The 17,403-nt window shown below is 41.8% G+C and overlaps 1 protein-coding gene across 3 annotated transcripts in view; it reads right to left on the bottom strand.

The window, feature by feature from the left end:
- Positions 1-287: 287 nt before the first annotated feature.
- CYLD (CYLD lysine 63 deubiquitinase) overlaps positions 288-17,403 on the bottom strand; it is a 29,448-nt gene continuing 12,332 nt past the window's right edge. For all 3 annotated transcript variants that reach the window (XM_032230732.1, XM_032230734.1, XM_032230733.1), the window contains exons 6-17: positions 17,082-17,192; positions 15,238-15,620; positions 12,978-13,143; positions 12,251-12,392; positions 11,367-11,489; positions 10,610-10,701; positions 10,141-10,207; positions 9,191-9,323; positions 8,406-8,514; positions 7,102-7,220; positions 5,216-5,432; positions 288-4,043 (exon numbers count right to left, since the gene is read on the bottom strand). In XM_032230732.1, the coding sequence (XP_032086623.1) occupies positions 3,859-4,043; positions 5,216-5,432; positions 7,102-7,220; positions 8,406-8,514; positions 9,191-9,323; positions 10,141-10,207; positions 10,610-10,701; positions 11,367-11,489; positions 12,251-12,392; positions 12,978-13,143; positions 15,238-15,620; positions 17,082-17,192 (1,847 nt within the window). In that variant the 3' untranslated portion in view covers positions 288-3,858. The remainder of the gene's footprint in view (positions 4,044-5,215; positions 5,433-7,101; positions 7,221-8,405; positions 8,515-9,190; positions 9,324-10,140; positions 10,208-10,609; positions 10,702-11,366; positions 11,490-12,250; positions 12,393-12,977; positions 13,144-15,237; positions 15,621-17,081; positions 17,193-17,403) is intronic.

Below are 17,403 nucleotides of genomic sequence, written 5' to 3'. Positions count from 1 at the left end.
CTTATTTTGGAGGATTCCTTCTGGGAACATATCAAGGGGTTCCAGTCATTTTCTTTCCACCTTGGAGTCTTTCAAAATGCCAAGCCCAATGCGCATGTACGCAGGATTTGGCATAAATAAGCTTTTAGGCTGTAATGGTCAGGTCTGCATGCTTAAGTCTAAAGCTTCTTCAATTTCTATTATCACTCTTCCACCCCCAAAACTAGTGAGCAAAGAAAAGCGCAACATTTTTAATGTGGTCAAACCTTGGAAACCTTTCTAGCATTCTAAATAAACGACACAGCCACAAAAATGATGAGTTTATTAAATATTAAGTACAGAAATAATATAGGGTATCATTTCTTTCCTCGTCTGAAGAAATTAAGGCTTCACACATGCAATCTGAAAAACTTCCTAAGCTCTCGGTTGAGACACTCGATAGAGGAGACAACGGCACTCAAACCACAAAAATCTTTATTTTCGTTCTTCTAAAAATTGTGCGAGCCAATGCAGAACGTTAAGTTTGTTACAATGGCAGAATAAATTAAAACCCCAAACCTCGAAAGAGGCAGTTCAGGTCAAGATAAAAATCCAATTCAGCTTTCATATTGATTCAAGCGCTATTATCTTTCGTGACAATCTCCGCAATCCCGGGGAAAACCAAAAGACGACACTTTATATAATGCCTTGCTTACACATCGAAAGTCCGTGCAGACGTGGAAAACACGATCTCAAAACAAAACGATCTCACTTCTCTTGAGTTCCTTCTGCAGGACAATGGCTTAAAAGTTCACTTTTCACAGTGCCGCTGGAGACCTTTTAGAGCGGGGTTATCAAAATGCCAAAATCACGACGGATGAAACAGAAGAGGAAATAGAAAGGGCAAGGAAAGGGACGGAGGGAGAGCGATTTGCCACGTATGTTTTATTGCACTGCACATTCAAAAAGGGAGACTCTTTCACCAGCCAAGACTTTCCCCCCCCGACTGCAATATTGGGAAACAAGCTGGAAAGGATCATTATATATCAGAACCACTGAAACTATGTCTCATACGCCACCTTCGATGTGATTATTTTAAAAGGGAGATAGTTCCCAAGATTCAGCTTTCTAGGCCCTGTTGTTTTATTCTCACTGCCACATAAACCTTTGTCCAAGGATTGGAGCCGCATCCTCAGATGACCCAAGAATAACTCTGGATGATGCAAGGATGTGTTCCTGCCCTTATTCTCCACACCCCCGACAAAAAGACGGAGCCTGTTTTCTGATCAGTATCTCTTTCCACGAATTCTTTTGATTAACTGCTCACTACCTGCCCACATTCTTTCATCCAACTGCTCCCTCAAGATTGCCATTTCCCTCTCAGTCCAAGCCAACTGGAGCATGACACGTTCTCAAGCCACGATTTCTCAGCCATCTTCTGAGGCGCGGAGTTCCCACGAATGTTCAAAGGGAAAGCAGGGTAAGTAGGAACAAGAAGGGCATCCAATCACGAGTTACACAAATGAGAATTAATGCAAGGAGCTGGCAGTCCTGCTGTGCAATTAGAAACCATTGAAAAAAGCTTTAGATGCCTAATTACTCCCTCCATCAGTTTCTCAATAGCAAGCTGATCTTAAGAGACATTCGGCATCCACCATCCATCCTGAAGGGTTATATATATATATAAAGATCTACTTCATAACATACAATCCATCTCTATATTATTCTTTGGGGGGGGAGAGTTCCTCACCTCACACGTGCTACTGTTTTCAGCTACTGTTTTCAAAATGTACCTAAGGCAACAATAGCAGGTTTTCCTCCGTACTGCAGAAAAGCTATTTGCATCTACAGTTCATAAAAAATACTCAATACGACATTGAATACTTCAAACAAGCTAGTAATGTTTTGCCATGTACTGAACAGCAAGTCAAATGATTTAACTACACACTGGCTCAATATATCCTTTGAGATGATGAATCGGTTCTAAAGCGCAGAAGGAGGGGGGGGAAAATACAATGTTCGCCTTCCATTTAATAGACAACACACTTCATTTCCATGGCATTCCCTGAGACAAAAATAATAAGTGCACAATAACTAGCAACCGAGGTCTTAAACATGCTGCTATTACATATGGTGTCTATGGGGTACATTTATCCCAAACGTACAATTTGCTGAACATTGCCCTCATGATCCTACTTTGCAGACACTGGAATGGGAGAACTTGATGAGGCCAATTTCCCATGGTCAACTCGCGATGGCCAACTCACAGTTCCAACAATTCAATTGATTAAAATAATTTTAAAAATTATTTTGCTGTCGTTCACATTTCATTTTGTCCCTCCTTTGGCATTCTTTCTTTAATGATTCTATTCCACTCTTTCTTCGATATTAGTGTAACTCTTGTCTCGCCGCAAGTGGGAAGTTGTCCTAGACCTGAAGACACTGTCAAATCCACCCAATCAACATGCAGTACCTAAAAGTCCCATTGGGCGATTCAGATGCAACCATAAAGGGCAGCCTATGCGGATAGCGAAGCAGCAAAAGAATATCTGGATGAGATTAAACTTGACTCATATTCCCTCGGTCAGGACGGTGGAACAAATGTATTAAGACGACTGGATTGCTTGCGTAATGCCAAATCTGCCCTCCAGGTGCAGACGCATGCGAACACATAAGCTATTACCTAACAGAAGACAGGAAGATAATTTAATGGAGTGCTTTTGAATGATCTCTACGACAGCTCTTGAAATGATATGAATTGATCTCATCCCCTTTACCACGCTGAATTGCAAGCCGTGTCGGGGGGGGGGGTCTTTTTCCCTGTCACTGAAGGAAAGGAGAATAGCCTCAGACCTTCCAAGTAATTGGGTACTTTCTGAAAAATTGGCCAAGGGGCATGCAGAACACATGCTGAAAAAGTTTCCAAAACTCATTTAGAAAACAAAACAAAACAAAAAACCCCCAAAAGAAACAGGTTTTCGGGATTCTTCCATTATGGAAATCAAGCTTGAAGACATGCCTTTCAGGATTAGCTTTGAAGATGGATGTGTCCATGGAAAGACATCATACTGGTTTCATCCACACATTCCCAGAAACGACCTTACAAATGGCATCCAGTTCATGGAACAGGACTCAGGCGGCAAATCTGGCCAAGGGAGGCCACTTCTGGAGCTCCGAGTACGGCTGCAAGGTTGCACCCTCGTTACTCTTCCTTTTCCTGACAAGTACTCATTTGCTACGAAGAAAACAATGAGAATTCTTGGTCCAGAGCAAACAAGGTGGACTGATCACGTATATCTGCACTGATACACTCAACGCGGTGCACTCGAGATGATTTGGGTTTTGTGATTTGACTTATTCCGGGTCAAAATAAGGAATCGAAAGACCTTGATGTAGCCAAGGGTGGTACGGCTGGTCTTACGGACACGATGGAGACAACGCTGGGAAATGTACAACTTCCAAAATATATAGTCCTCTTCCATTAGGCTGTGCAGGATCAGAAGCATCGGAAGGCTCTAGAGGGTGGGGGTGGAGGGTGTAATCTTCGATCTATGTAAACAGTTTCTCTGAAACACAACCTAAACGTTACAATCGCTTCATTTAGACTTTTTTTATTTTAAAACACACACACACACACACACACACACACACACACACACACACACACACACACAGGTCCAAGAGCGAAAACATTTGAATGTTTTAGCAACACAACACCGCACCATTCCCCCTTTCTGTTAAAATAGCTTCTTCTTCTTTCTAGTTCTTTGATTTCCATACCCTTTTGAGGCATCCATTGCCAGCAACAGACGCACAAGCTGAGAGAGCTCCGTTGAGCTTTCTTGGGCCACCGTCCAGTCCTTGGGAAAAGGCTCCGTTCTCGCGAGAGTCCTCCACGTCCTACTTGTACAAACTCATCGTAGGGCTCTGATACATGCACATGTAAGCATCGCAAAGGAGCCTCCGCGCACAGCCTTGGATTCTCCTCGAGTCCAGAGAGTGCAATTCATCGAGAGACATTTTCAGATACTCGCCGACTTCCGGGCACGGAGTCACTTGAGGGATGTTAAAACCATTTTGACCTCCTTAGGAAGAGAAAAGAAGGCAGGACAAAGCATTACCCCAGCAGGACAATAAGACAGCCCAAACTATGTTGTTCTGAGATGACCACAGGTCTATGGAGGTTCTCGGGCAGCCAAGTCACGGCTGTCCCAAAGGTGCTTTTTTTCAAGAGGCAACTGGACTTTCTGGTTTTTCTATGAAGACGTTTCTCTTCTCATCCAAGAAGCTTCTTCAGCTTCTTCAGCGTTGAAGACGCTTCTTGGATGAGAAGCAAAACATCTTCGAGGAAAAATAAAGAAAGTCAAGTTGCCTCTTGAAAAAAGCACTTTTGGGAGATGATGTAATCCCAGGTAAGAAGCATTCTACTTCATGCCAACTTAAATCTCAAACTTGTGTCCAAAATTATCCATTATGGAATAAACCACATGAGTTTCACAAAAAGAAAGAGTGCAGAGAAGAGGAATGAAGAGGATTAGGGGACTGGAGGCTAAAACATATGAAGAACGGTTGCAGGAACCGAGTATGTCTAGTTTAATGAAAAGAAGGACTAGGGGAGACATGATAGCAGTCTCCCAATATCTCAGGGGTTGCCACAAAGAAGAGGGAGTCAAACTATTCTCCAAGGCACCTGAGGGCAGGACAAGAAGCAATGGGTGGAAACCAATCAAAGAGAAAACCAACCTATAACTATCATTTCCTGGTCATGAAAACAATTAATTGGTGGAACAATTTGCCTCCAGAAGCTGTGGATGCTCCAACACTGGAGGTTTTTAAGAAGAGACTAGACAACCATTTGTCTGAATTGGTTTAGGGCTTCCAGCTTGAGCAAGAGGTTGGACGCGAAGACCTCCAAGGTCCTTCCCAATTCTTTTATTCTATTATATTGTCTCCTTCAACTTTCCATATCCTGCTACTGTCCAAATTCACTTTTGGATGTAACTTTTGGAATTCCCAAAGCTGAGCAGATATTTGATTTTTTTTAGGTCTTAGCCTACAGCATTAACCTGGTTTTTCTCAACGAGGTGCCCTACAATCTGGGGAACATTGACAGAAGCATATGCCATGGTTGAAAGACTGGGTAATTATTGCTTCAACCGTGACATTATGAGTCTCATGACAGATGTTAAGTACTAAAAAAGTTCATTCATTTAAGGGCCAGGCTAACAGTTGAGCGTTCACAAGAGAGAATACATACCATCCCGATCAGCCATGCTATCAAAAAAGAGCCAAGAGGAATCCTCCTTGCCATATTTAACAAAAGCCACATAGTGGCTCGTCTCTATACAAAGGACAGCAAAGAGCTCCATCTTCTGACAAGGGATGCAGCTGTGCCTCCAATCCCAGTCCGGTAAATCTTTCGGAAGTGACACTGGGTTGAATTTGTGACTCTGCCTTTTGGGGTGAAGGTGAACCTATCAGGGGACAGAGGGAAGAAACTTTTAGCAAACCTTCTGGCCCAGGCCTGAAAGAACCCAGTTCTCACACAAGACAGCAATATCAAAAACGAATTCCTAGGACAGTGATGGCGAACCTTTTCGGCACCAAGTGCCCAAAATTGGAATGTGCATACATGTGTGTTCTGAACTCCAACTTGTCCGTTCAGAAACTACAGCCACAGGTGGAAATATTTTTGGACCATATACAAAGGTTATTAATCACAATAATTATCACTATTAAAAAATAAAATAAAACTATATACAGTTAAATGTTAACTAATATGGGGAAAATGTTACGATATACGATATAATTACATAAAGAAAGGAGAATGATAATAAACTATATACATGGAAGATGGAATTTTTGGTATTAAATATTATGGATGTTTAGCTAAAACAGGATATGAGGATTTGATGTTAATAGAGGATTTTACAAACAAGTAAATGAAATGTTAGCATGTGGTTATGGATTAAATCTTTGGCATAGTTAAGGATGAAAGATGTATAAATAACTGTAGTCAACTCAAAGTGGAGGTATAATGATGTCAATATGGTAAACATTTGAGTTAAGATATTTGAATTAATATGAATTAATGGAAGAGATGCACCAAAACATGTTGTAACCAGCTGATATACTTTTTTATAATATATACCTGTGGTTTTTTTTCTTTTTTTTCTTTTGTTTTTCCTTTTTTTTTCCCCTGCCTTGTTTTTTGTTTTTTTGTCTTTTTTGTGTTTTGATTTTCTCTTTTCCCACTGGTGTGGGTATGTGTTGTTTATGTAACAAAATAAAAATTAATTATTATTTTTTTTTTAAAGAAACTACAGCCACACACAGCTTGCAAAGGAATGTTTTTAATCAGTCCCGGCTCTTGCTGGCTGTGAGCCCAAAATAAACACAGATAAATTATCTGGCAAAAGTAAACTACAGCAAAACAAGTTTATATAAATCAAATCACTTATCCATGTGCTTTTTCTCGATGATTGCAAACAAACAGAGACTTGACTAGAACAGGAAAGGAACGTTGACTTCTGCAACTAGGACGTGGCACCATCAGTCTTTTATCCGTAGGAGCAGATCCTAACGAGCCACAGCTGCTCGTTATCCTCTCCTGAGTCGATCAGCCCTGCATCCCGAAACAACTCACAGGAGGTTTCTGCTGAGTCACAACACGTGTGTGCATGTGTCCATGCCAGAGTGCCAGAAACCTGAAGACCAGCTGGCCGGTGCGCGCATGCCTTTTTTTTTTGCCGTTTTTTTTGGGGGGGGACATTTTCAGGTTGTTTTGGGGGGCCTTTTCCAGGCTGTTTTCAGGCTGTTTTTTCGGGCCAAAACCACCTTGAAAAATGGCCTGCAAATGGCCTGAAAGCGGCCCAAGAAACAGCCTGAAAACACCCTGGAAAATGCCACGAAAAACGGCCCAAAAATGACCTGAATGGTCTGAAAACGGCCCCCAAAACAGCCTGTTTTTTGGGCATGTTCCAGGCTGTTTTCTGGCACTCCAGTGCCTGCAAAGATCAGTTGGTGACGGCGCGGGTGCCCACAGAGACTGCTCGGTGTGCCACCTCTGGCTCGTGTGCCACAGGTTTGCCATCCCTGTCCTAGGACATTTGGGAAAGAAAGAAAGAAAAAAGAAAACCTTACCTGCGTATTGCAAGTTTTGCAAAACTGCTTGATTTTACCAGAGGAAATGTCTGAATCTTCGTAACATTCCCGACATTCGTACATTGCAAGTCCTCCGCAGATACGACACTGCCTTGGGGCTGCATTTTACAAGGGGAAAAACACCCGTTGTACTGGAGGCTACCATTCTGAATAAACAGAAGTCCACATCTATGATTTTTTTTTTTAATAGGCAATAAAACTTTTGAGTAAAAGAAAACTAGCTCACTCCATTTGCGCACAGGTATTACTAATTTAAAGAATGTGCCCTGTCATATTTGGAAGTTTAGAGTTCTAGATTTTTTTCTATTGAGAATTAAACAGGTGTGGCAGACAGGAAGGAATGGGTGGAAGCAAAAGCTGAAGCCGGGGGGGGGGGGGGGAACTCCTCACAATTTCTCCAGGAATTGTTGGAAAAATTAAGTCTTGTTCATTCTGCGTTGACACAATGGGCATTCAACTTAAAAACCTGCCACCAAAATCCCAACAGAATAAATTAAGTCAGCAGACAGGCTGGTAACAGATTATCTCCTAAAGACTTAGGATATCTGTATTCTTTATTTCCTGATGGTTAGGAACTCATTCATTTTAGGAAGCAGAGAAAAGGTATTATGATCAAACCTGGAGCAGTCTGGAAATCAACCACTAGTATGGTCCTGCTAAAGTCTGCAATGAAGATTTCAGACCCTGATTCTATTTGTATATCTGCATTGAAACGACATTTTTTTGTGCACAGCAACTCCATTCTGCATTATTTTGAAGGTGATTCATTTTATTGATGAAGCATCCAGGTTCGTTCATCAAATGTCATTTGGACCGCCTCCTGCCATTTACCTCCCAGAGACCTATAAGATCGCACAGATTAGGTCTCCTCCGGATTCCATCTGCCGGTCATTGTCGGCTGGCGACTCCCCGGGGGAGGGCCTTCTCTGTAGCTGCTCCGGCCCTATGGAACGATCTCCCCGTGGAGATCCGGACCCTTACTACTCTTCCGGCCTTCCGCAAAGCGATTAAGACCTGGCTGTTCCGGCAGGCCTGGGGCTGTTGATTTATCCAGCCCCATTCTAAGTTATATGAATGTTGTGTAATTTTTAATGTCTGTTTTTTTTAAAAAAAATTTATATGTTCCCCCTCCCTGTTTTCATCTGTAAGCCGCCCTGAGTCTCTCGAGAGTGGGCGGCATACAAATCCTAATAAACTGTAAACTGAAACTGTAAATGTCATGGAATTCATTTCTACTGAAAATTCAGTCTTATTGCACTATCATGAAGACTATTTAAACTTACTATCTTCAAGCAGGTCTGTGATATTCAATTCCAGAGAAGGGAATATTTTGTTGAACATTTTGAAGTCCTTCCCAAATCGAGGCATCTGAATTATCAGACATGAGGGGGCCTAGTAAAACCAACAGAAAAAGGATGTATGTTTTAGCCAAGAAACCTCATTCTCTCTGTTTCAGTTTATTAAATCCTGATGCCCCTTAATGTAACAGCTCTCTCAAAAGCAAGTAACTAAAAAAAAATCTTAAAGTTTGGTATACATATAATCAGTCATACAGGTTAGTCCTATCTCTGACTTCATCTAAAGTAAGGGTGTCCAACTAGGCCACTTTTTAGAGTTTTGGACTTTAACTCCCAGAATTCCGCAGCCTCTTAATCTTGAAGTTGCCAAGATTTGACGCCCTGATCTAAAGCAAGAAGGAAACTAATGGGCCTCCGGGTGATGCTGAACTAGAATTCCCAGAATCCCTTTTCCACTGATCGTTCACACAAAGCAGCAGTGAATTTAAGCTGAGGAACATCTGGACACGTTGCGTTCCCTGCCTATTCTTTAATTAATAAATCATTTGCACAAACAGCTCAGGCAAAGCATCAAGGAAGTTCTTGCGATATCTACTGAAGAAGCAAATCCCTCATTCAAAATAATGAAGTCACCTCCTAATCAATTAAGAATGTAATGAACTACTGTGAAGACACTTGCATGCTTCAGCTTCTCAAAAGTTGGGTCAACCCCACCCAGCAAAATGTGCACTGATTGGTAAAACTATAAAAAGAGGAATCGTTCTCCAAACCTCTGCAAATTTCAAATTGCTGTTGATGAAAGACCATTCCAGTAACTGCTGTATGGTGGGCACTCCAACTTTCTCATTCTTGTCCATAAAAATCTGATAGAAATAGCAGTCTTGGACTTTTTGCCCTGCCGATCTAAGAAGAGAGACGCAAGTGGATTTGACAATGGGGACGCTTCATATTGATTTTAAAAAGGACAGCCTACTCCTCCTCTTGCAACCAGATTTGTCTTCAGGGTTACAGCAGAATCATGTAGCAATGGATTCCTGCATCCGGAAAGAAGCCGGATCACATGGAATTTAAAATCCTTTCCAAACCTTTTGTCATAAATATAAGAATAAATTATTATTCATTCGTATATTTATAACAAATAACAGACTCCTGCTAGAGAAAGGTTCCCTGAAGGTAGGCTCCAACACGAGTCTAAAAACTCCGAAGAATAAACCTCCAGTCCCGATGACTGACCCAGATTTGATCCTGGAATAAATTATTCCCCAAATGGATAAAGAGATTATTTAGTTTAAAGTTAAATAGCTGATACGTTACCAGTCTGTGAACTATTACATTTATATTTATATAAGAGAGACTGAGCCCATAAGTGCTTCAAGTTGAAATTTAGCAATACTGAGCTGACCACAAGTTCTCTACACCTGATGCTATTATAGCGGATACAAGTTTGAGACATAACTGACATTTATCAGTGAAGTTAAGTAAGCGGGATGAGGCAGCAATAAAAGCTTTTGAAATATCCCCAAGCTCTCAAGATAAAGGCACAGCTAAATGCTCACACGTTACAAAACTAAACACAAATAAAAGTAATGGAGATGCTTGCAGGGTGCTCCCAGCCATAACGTTTTGCTGGAAATTATCCTCAAGATTATAAATTATAGATAATAAAATAACTCTTGTGGTTTTAAAAATTCCTCTTGTGTGAGCCAAGGACTGTGTTTACCTTATTTTTAAGAGTGGTTCTACTCTTAAAATATGATGAAACAAAATGTTCAAAAATTCTTCTGGATCTGGAAAAAAAAAAGAGTTTCATCAGGGTAGCAAAGCAGACAGACAACCAAAAAAACTAAGAGCAAAAATACAAAATTACAAAACATTGCAAGAAACCAAGTCTCAAAACTGTTAATAGCAATTAAAAATGGTAAACTCTTAACCACGTAACTGGGAAACCAATGTTTTTTCAGATTATTTGGAGATGGTCTGACATCTCTTTAATCGCTTGAAGACTCTGCATATGTAGAACTTCGTTAATTTGCCACTTTAAGCACAGCCTTTAGAACAAAGACGGGCTACCCAATGAACTTAAAAGGGTTTATTATGGTGATGGCAAGATCTGATCTCGACTTATGTTTAATAACATGAAGCATTTTTTCAGTTCTTCCTCATTAACAATATTACAGAATGAATTCTACCTTTTTCTTCCGAGGTGAATCCTGATGCGGCTTCAACTTTTTCCAGGACCTTTCTCAGCTTCATTATTTTTGTGGCGCACACGTATCCATATCTAGAAGATAAAAGATGAAAAGCCTGAAAAGATATATACATATGGCTGTGTGTGTGTGTGTGTGTGTGTGTGTGTGTGTGTGTGTGTGTGTGCATGTTCTAGCATAACTCTGGAACAGAGTCACAACTTCAACCAAACTTGGTACACAGATGACTTACTCTCTCTGGAGAAAAATACTGTGGGGGGTAAGACACCCCTCGGGGTGTGTGTTCTGTTAATATGCAGCCTGTTGTGCCTTTAAATGGCTTCTACTGTACTGCCATAAAATGGCTTCCACTGTATAGCGCAGTACAGTTGCCATGGCTTCACAGTCCTCCACAAGGGGGCTCCCTCTGGTAAGGGGGAAAATCCAACATTAGAAATTAAGTTTGGTGCGGACATTTTCCCCCTATAAATAAATACCTGGGCAATGCCGGGTTATCGGCTAGTATCATTTACAACCACTTGATCTGCCACCCACAAACCAAAAGGAAAAACAAGCAAAAAGAGGTAAAAACCAATTAAAAATTGTGGAGGGGCCAGAAATAGTCGAACCGAAGCAGGGGTTTTCAAGCTTCTGTTCCACCCTCCAGAAACCATTTCAAACATCTTCCTGTCTGTAGAAGACGCTTTCGATATTTCCCACCAAAACTGGCATGTTTTACAGGTAGCTCATTTGTACTTACATTCGAAGGGGATTCACTATCTCTGTCCGTAGAAGTTCTTGAGTTTCGCTATAATATTCTACATCATTCTTCTCTTTCGGCCGAAGCAAGACTGTGTCCAAAACAGAACTGAATGCAAACAGGCTGAAAAGAGTAGTGGAAAAAAATAAATTTCAAATGGGAAAAGAAGGGGGAGGGAGGGGGGAGGAAACCACCTTCAGGTTGAGAACTGTCCTAAAATCTAACATAGAAAGAGATGCTTTTAACGGATTCTGTGAGATCCTGACAAATATCTGTTTCCAGGAACAGCGCTTACATTTTGAAAGAGTGTGATCTGAACCTTGCCAGCAGCTAAACTCACCATGTTTAAGTCGAATTTGGGACAGTTTTGCCTTAGAAAAGAGAATGTGTGAGAGGGAGGGAGGGAGGGAGAGAGAGAGAGAGAGAGAGAGAGAGAGAGGGAGAGGGAGAGAGGGGGAGAGGGAGGGGGAGGGAGGGAGGGGGAGGGAGAGAGAGAGAGAGAGAGAGGGAGGGAGGGAGGGAGGGAGGAATACTTGGAATGGAAAAAGAAACCCAGGACAAGAAATAATTAATTTTGATTCTATCTCTTAAACATAAAGCCTTTCCCAAACTGTAAACTAAGCTCTGGGCAACTTACACGGTTAAAAGAAATCCCTAATATACATAGTATTCCCCTGTTTAATGACGATTCAAAGTTATGAAGGCACTGAATATGACTCTCACAGTATCCCCCACAGTCAAGTGATCACGTTTTGGGCATGTCACAAAAATAACATGCGCATGCTATTAGGTTCATGTAACCGCGTTGAATTTGCAAAAATGCCTATCATTGTGTTTTCTTCATCTCAGGCTTGAAATGCAGTTTTTTTTCCCCCTTTATTTACCAGAATAAGGTGGAATCTAAGTAGCAGGAGTTATAATGACCCTGGATACCCTTTTTCTTCCCGATCATTGTTTCCAGTCCTTCTTTTTCCATTTTTGGAGGAGTGTTTTCTTCAACCACTTCACTGAGATAGCCTCCAAAAGCTGAAAAAACAAATAGGGGAATTCAAGCTACATCTGTACCCTTTCATAATCCCACATTAGCAACAAGCAGAATGGAAATATCAAAAGCCCGATACGAAGTCGAGCAAAGTCACAGGTCCACCCATTTCTCCACTCTTGTGACCAACATTGTTTTGACAGAAACACGTACGCTTATTTCTCAGAAACGTGCACATATATGGAACGAACTCCCCACAGAGATTCGGACCCTCACCTCTCTCCAGGCCTTCCGAAAAGCCGTTAAAACCTGGCTGTCTCGGCAGGCCTGGGGTTGATGAGCTCCCTCCCCCTCTCGACCTGTGTGGCTGTGTGGCTGTTGGCTATTTTGAATGTTTGTATTGTACTTTGTGTTCCCTTTTCCCCTTGAGTTGTTCGCCGCCCTGAGTCCCCCTGGGAATATGGCGGCATATAAATAAAACAAATCTCAATCTCTTATCTCAATCTCATATACATGCTTACAGGCAGAAGCACACACCCACATGCACAGAGATTGTTGGAAATGGTCCCCCAACCCCCAATTCAGAACGAAAGCAAAGCTGTACAGAGAGAGAGGAAGGGAGACCATACCTAAGGAATTGCAACGTTCGATCTGATTGGACACCGGCTGCAATGAAGCAAATCTGGAATCGGGTCGACAGCTCTTCAGTTTGACAAAAAGAGCTTTCTTTGGTGCGCAGGTAAAGTAACGAGTCCCTTTAAATGTCCCATCGGTGCAACCTGCACATTCATCTTCCTGGAAAAACAAATTTGCACTTTGTGGTCAATGCTCACATCTATAGAAATTGTAGCGCTACGGGACATCATCCTGCGTGTAACCTGGCTAAATGGCACTTAAGCTTCCTGACCCAAACCTTGAATAGCACACTCACATCATCCACACGATTTCTGATGAAACTACAAAGCTTAAATGTGGCTCCTGGTGAGATCACCATCTCCTTTGATGTAGTGTCCCTAATTTACATCCGTCCCTCCCCACTTAGCACAATGGGTCACAGAACTGCAAGTCCTTGATTTACAATCACTCACTCATTCAGTGACTGTTCAAAATTACAACAAAGCCAAATGGGAGTTATGACTCGGTTTTGAAGTTCCAAAGCCCAGACAAACGCACACACAAACACACACAACCACAACTCAGGGGTGAAATTCAGCAGGTTCTGACAGGTTCTGGAGAACCGGTAGCAGAAATTTTGAGTAGTTGAGAGAACCAGCAAATATCACCTCTGGCTGGCCCCATAGTGGGGAGAGAATGGAGATTTTGCAGTATCCTTCCTCTGCCACACCCACCAAGCCACGCCCACAGAACTGGTAATAAAAATGTTTGAATTTCACCACTGCCACAATTTCAGACATTTTTGCTGGAAACCATCATTTACTTCCCCCCAAAATTGCCTCATACCAAACGATGGGTTCACTTAACAATGGCTGCAAAAAAAAAAAATCGGTTCTGATCTGGTGGAGACCTACCGTATTTTTTGGAGTATAAGATGCACATTTTTCCTCAAAAAAGAGGCTGAAAATCTGGGTGCGTCTTATACACTGAAGACAGCGTTTTTTGCCTCCCAAAGCCCCGCCACTTCATCAAAATGGCCGTGCATATCCTTATGGAGGTTTTCAGAGAGATCCTGGGGGCTGGGGAGGGCAGAAATGAGCAAAAAATGGGCTGTTTTTTGCCCCACCCCCACCCCCAGCAGCACTCTATCAGCCTCCATAAGGCTATGCATGCTTTTTCTTTTGACAAAAAATGGGCTGTTTTTTACTCATTTTGTCCCCCCCACCCCCAGGAACACTCTGCACTCTATTCATGCCTTTTTTAAAATTAAAAACAGAGCCGTTTTTGCGAAAAACGGGCCATTTTTGGGAAGTTTGCAGAGTGCAAAAACTTTTTTTTTTCCTTTTGGAAAGCTCTTTAACTGACTGAAGAGAATTACATTGATCAAGTGCTGTGTCAGCAATTTCCTTCTCCAGCACATGGATAAATACACCTGGAAACATCTACCTACCTACCTACCTACCTACCTACCTACCTACCTACCCTCTCTCCCTACCTACTGTTATCTCTATCTAACTACCTACCTCTCTCCCTATCTACTGTATTCTCTCTCTATTTCTCTATCCCTCTACCTACCAACCTACCTACTCTCTCTCTCCCTATCTACTGTATCTCTCTCTCTCTACCTACCTACCTCTCTCCCTATCTACTGTATTCTCTCTCTCTCTCTCTCTCTATTTCTCTATCCCTCTACCTACCAACCTACCTACTCTCTCTCTCCCTATCTACTGTATTTCTCTATCTCTTTCTATTTCTCTCTCACTATCCCCCTACCTACCTACCTACCTACCTACCTACTCTCTCTCTCCCTACCTACCATATTTCTCTCTCTCTCTCTCTCTCTCTTTATCTACCTACCTACCTATCTACTTACCTACCTACTCTCTCTCTCCCTACCTACCTACTGTATTTCTCTCTCTTTCTCTCCCTCTCTATCCCTCTATCTAGCTACCTACTTTTTTTTTTTAATTTGACTCTTCAAAATCTTGGTGTGTCTTATATTCCGGTCCGTCTTACACTTCGAAAAATACGGTACATTATGACTATCATGATTTACAACCTCAATTGCAGACTCAATTATGGTCGTAACTCGAAGACTATCTGTATATCAGAATTCTGAGCTGGCTTCAGCCTGGCGGTAAGTTTTCATCTGGTCTGATGTCAGTCAAGCAGTAGCCAGGAAATTTAAGAGAAAGGCAATAATGAAAAGATAACGCAGGGTTAGGGATGGGCAGGAACTGCCCCACACAGGTTCTCAAATCTGACAGTAGTTACCAGTTCAAGCCCGGCTAACACTTCGTTGACCCCTGGCGGCTGCCCGATCCAACGGATTACTCCATAGAAGGGAGGGTTTTCTTTCACTTCTGCTAAAGAGCCAGCTTCGAGGCCATGCATGTTGATAGGGGCCACGGTAGCGGGGGGACTCTCTTGTGTTGGACCGGAAGTCCCTTCTCCAATGACCGACTGGACAGATAAGGAGAGCGGGCTGTGTGATATGGAACTGTTGGCGGTGCTTGACATCTTGGTTAGGCTGAAAGGCAGGGAATGGAATCTGTTTTCGGAAGATAAACTATTTGACGGCGCAGGCTGGAGCGGTGGGGAAGAATTTCCAAAGCCAGAAGAGGAGTCATTGAGTGATTTTGCAGAATCTTCAGCCACTGTTGAATTGGAGGCAAGCAAAGAAATAGGCACAGATTACAAACTTCAACTTTTATTAAGGTACCTGAACTGATGTGATGCACTTCTCACATAAAATGAGTAAAATGTTCTCCCTCCCTCCCTCCCTCTCTCTCTCTCTCTCTCTCTCTCTCTCCTATCATGTAAGAATAAATTGCTTTCAAACAGTTTATTGGCACTTGCTAACAGGTAGATTTTACTAATACTGTAATCAAGGACTATAACCAAGAATCTGAGCTTCTGCCGCTACACCAATCAGCAAACCAAATAAAATTTCATAAATAATTATTACAAAGTTTCTCAGTGATAGATTATAGCAGGTGACACCAATTCCAAACTTGGGGGGGAAGAAACTGGGATCCTGGATTCATTCCAGGTTCATACAGAATATCGTGTGATCTTAATACTTGCGCCAAATAAATTGGGTATTGTCCCTTAAGTTTTCTCAGACTCCTACACTCTATGGCAGCTGGGCACAGCAGAAAAGCTGATGTGACAATGTCAAAAAGCCCTTGAACATAAAAACCTTTGAAGCCACAATTCCATCTTATTCAACAAATTTAAGGACTATTTAATATTCAAGAGTTATTGGTCAACTTCAAACTATTTGCTTAAAACTGCTGTTCTGGACTGTGTAGGCTAGGGAATTCTGGGAGTTGAAATCTATGCATCACATAGTTGCTGAAAAACAGTGCTGAGATGCTAGTAATCTGGAAGCCAAGATTTACCAGGAAACGAAAAATGAAATCTACCCCTCTCGTGAATTTGTACAATCGGTGGCGGAGGGAGAGGCCCTAAAGGACACATTCACCAACTTGTCTCCTGAAGACACATAAATAAATCATGAGTCAAAGCTCAGTGCATGAGGTCACAAGCTGGTATAATAGCACATTACTATTTATAAGACTCTTGCACGCTCTGCCTGCAACCCAACTGGTTTAATAAAGAGAGTAAGATCAAGCTGTCATTCAATGTTGGGCATTTTCTACCACGACTGAAAAATTACCATAAAAACCCGAAAAACCGAAGAAGAAGTCTTCAGTTATCTGACAAACTACAGCCATGAACTAAGGAACTGGGAATTAACCAAACGAGATTTAGATTTCTTTCCCGATCCTCTTAAAGCCACGTGACTGCTACTACAAGGAATTGCTAAAAAAAAAAAGTCAAGGGCAACTTTCAAAAGCTGTTTGTGATAAGTTGCTGGATCAAATGAGAGTGTAAAATAATTCCTCAGAGGTTGTGGAAGCAAGTAGTGGATGATGGGCCATGCTCATCTTGACTCAAAGCAGCAATACAAGGAAAGCTGCAGTTTGGGGGGGGGGGGGGAAGGATGCATCAAAGCGCATCCAAAAATATAGGTCAATACAGTTGTCAGAATTCTCTGCATCATTACAGTCATATTTTGTTATTACAGCTGTGATCAAAATCCAGTTTGTTACCTTCATCAATATACCATGTATTTTTTGATTTTGACTGAGAATCTACTGAGGAGCCATTTAAAGCGTAGAAAAATTCTGTTCTGTTTCTGTTTCCAGGATCAGAGAGTGCACCTGAAAAACAGGCCATGTCAAAAAGGAAGAATATATACAAGTAAGCTTTGATGTTTTTAGAAAAGTCTGCATCAGAACTGTATGACTTTTATGGAAGAAACACAACTGCTGGTTGTCTGGTCCAATCACTTGAACGCTGCATGATCTCATGCGGTCCCAACCCTTTAAACCGAACAACTCTGTTCTCAGTTTACATCTCAAGCTATGCACA

This window comes from Thamnophis elegans, chromosome 14 (assembly GCF_009769535.1).
Source record: "Thamnophis elegans isolate rThaEle1 chromosome 14, rThaEle1.pri, whole genome shotgun sequence".
In the NCBI taxonomy this organism is placed as follows: Eukaryota; Metazoa; Chordata; class Lepidosauria; order Squamata; family Colubridae; genus Thamnophis; species Thamnophis elegans.
Note: the sequence above shows the minus strand (reverse complement) of the source record. Positions and strands in the feature narration are given on the sequence as shown.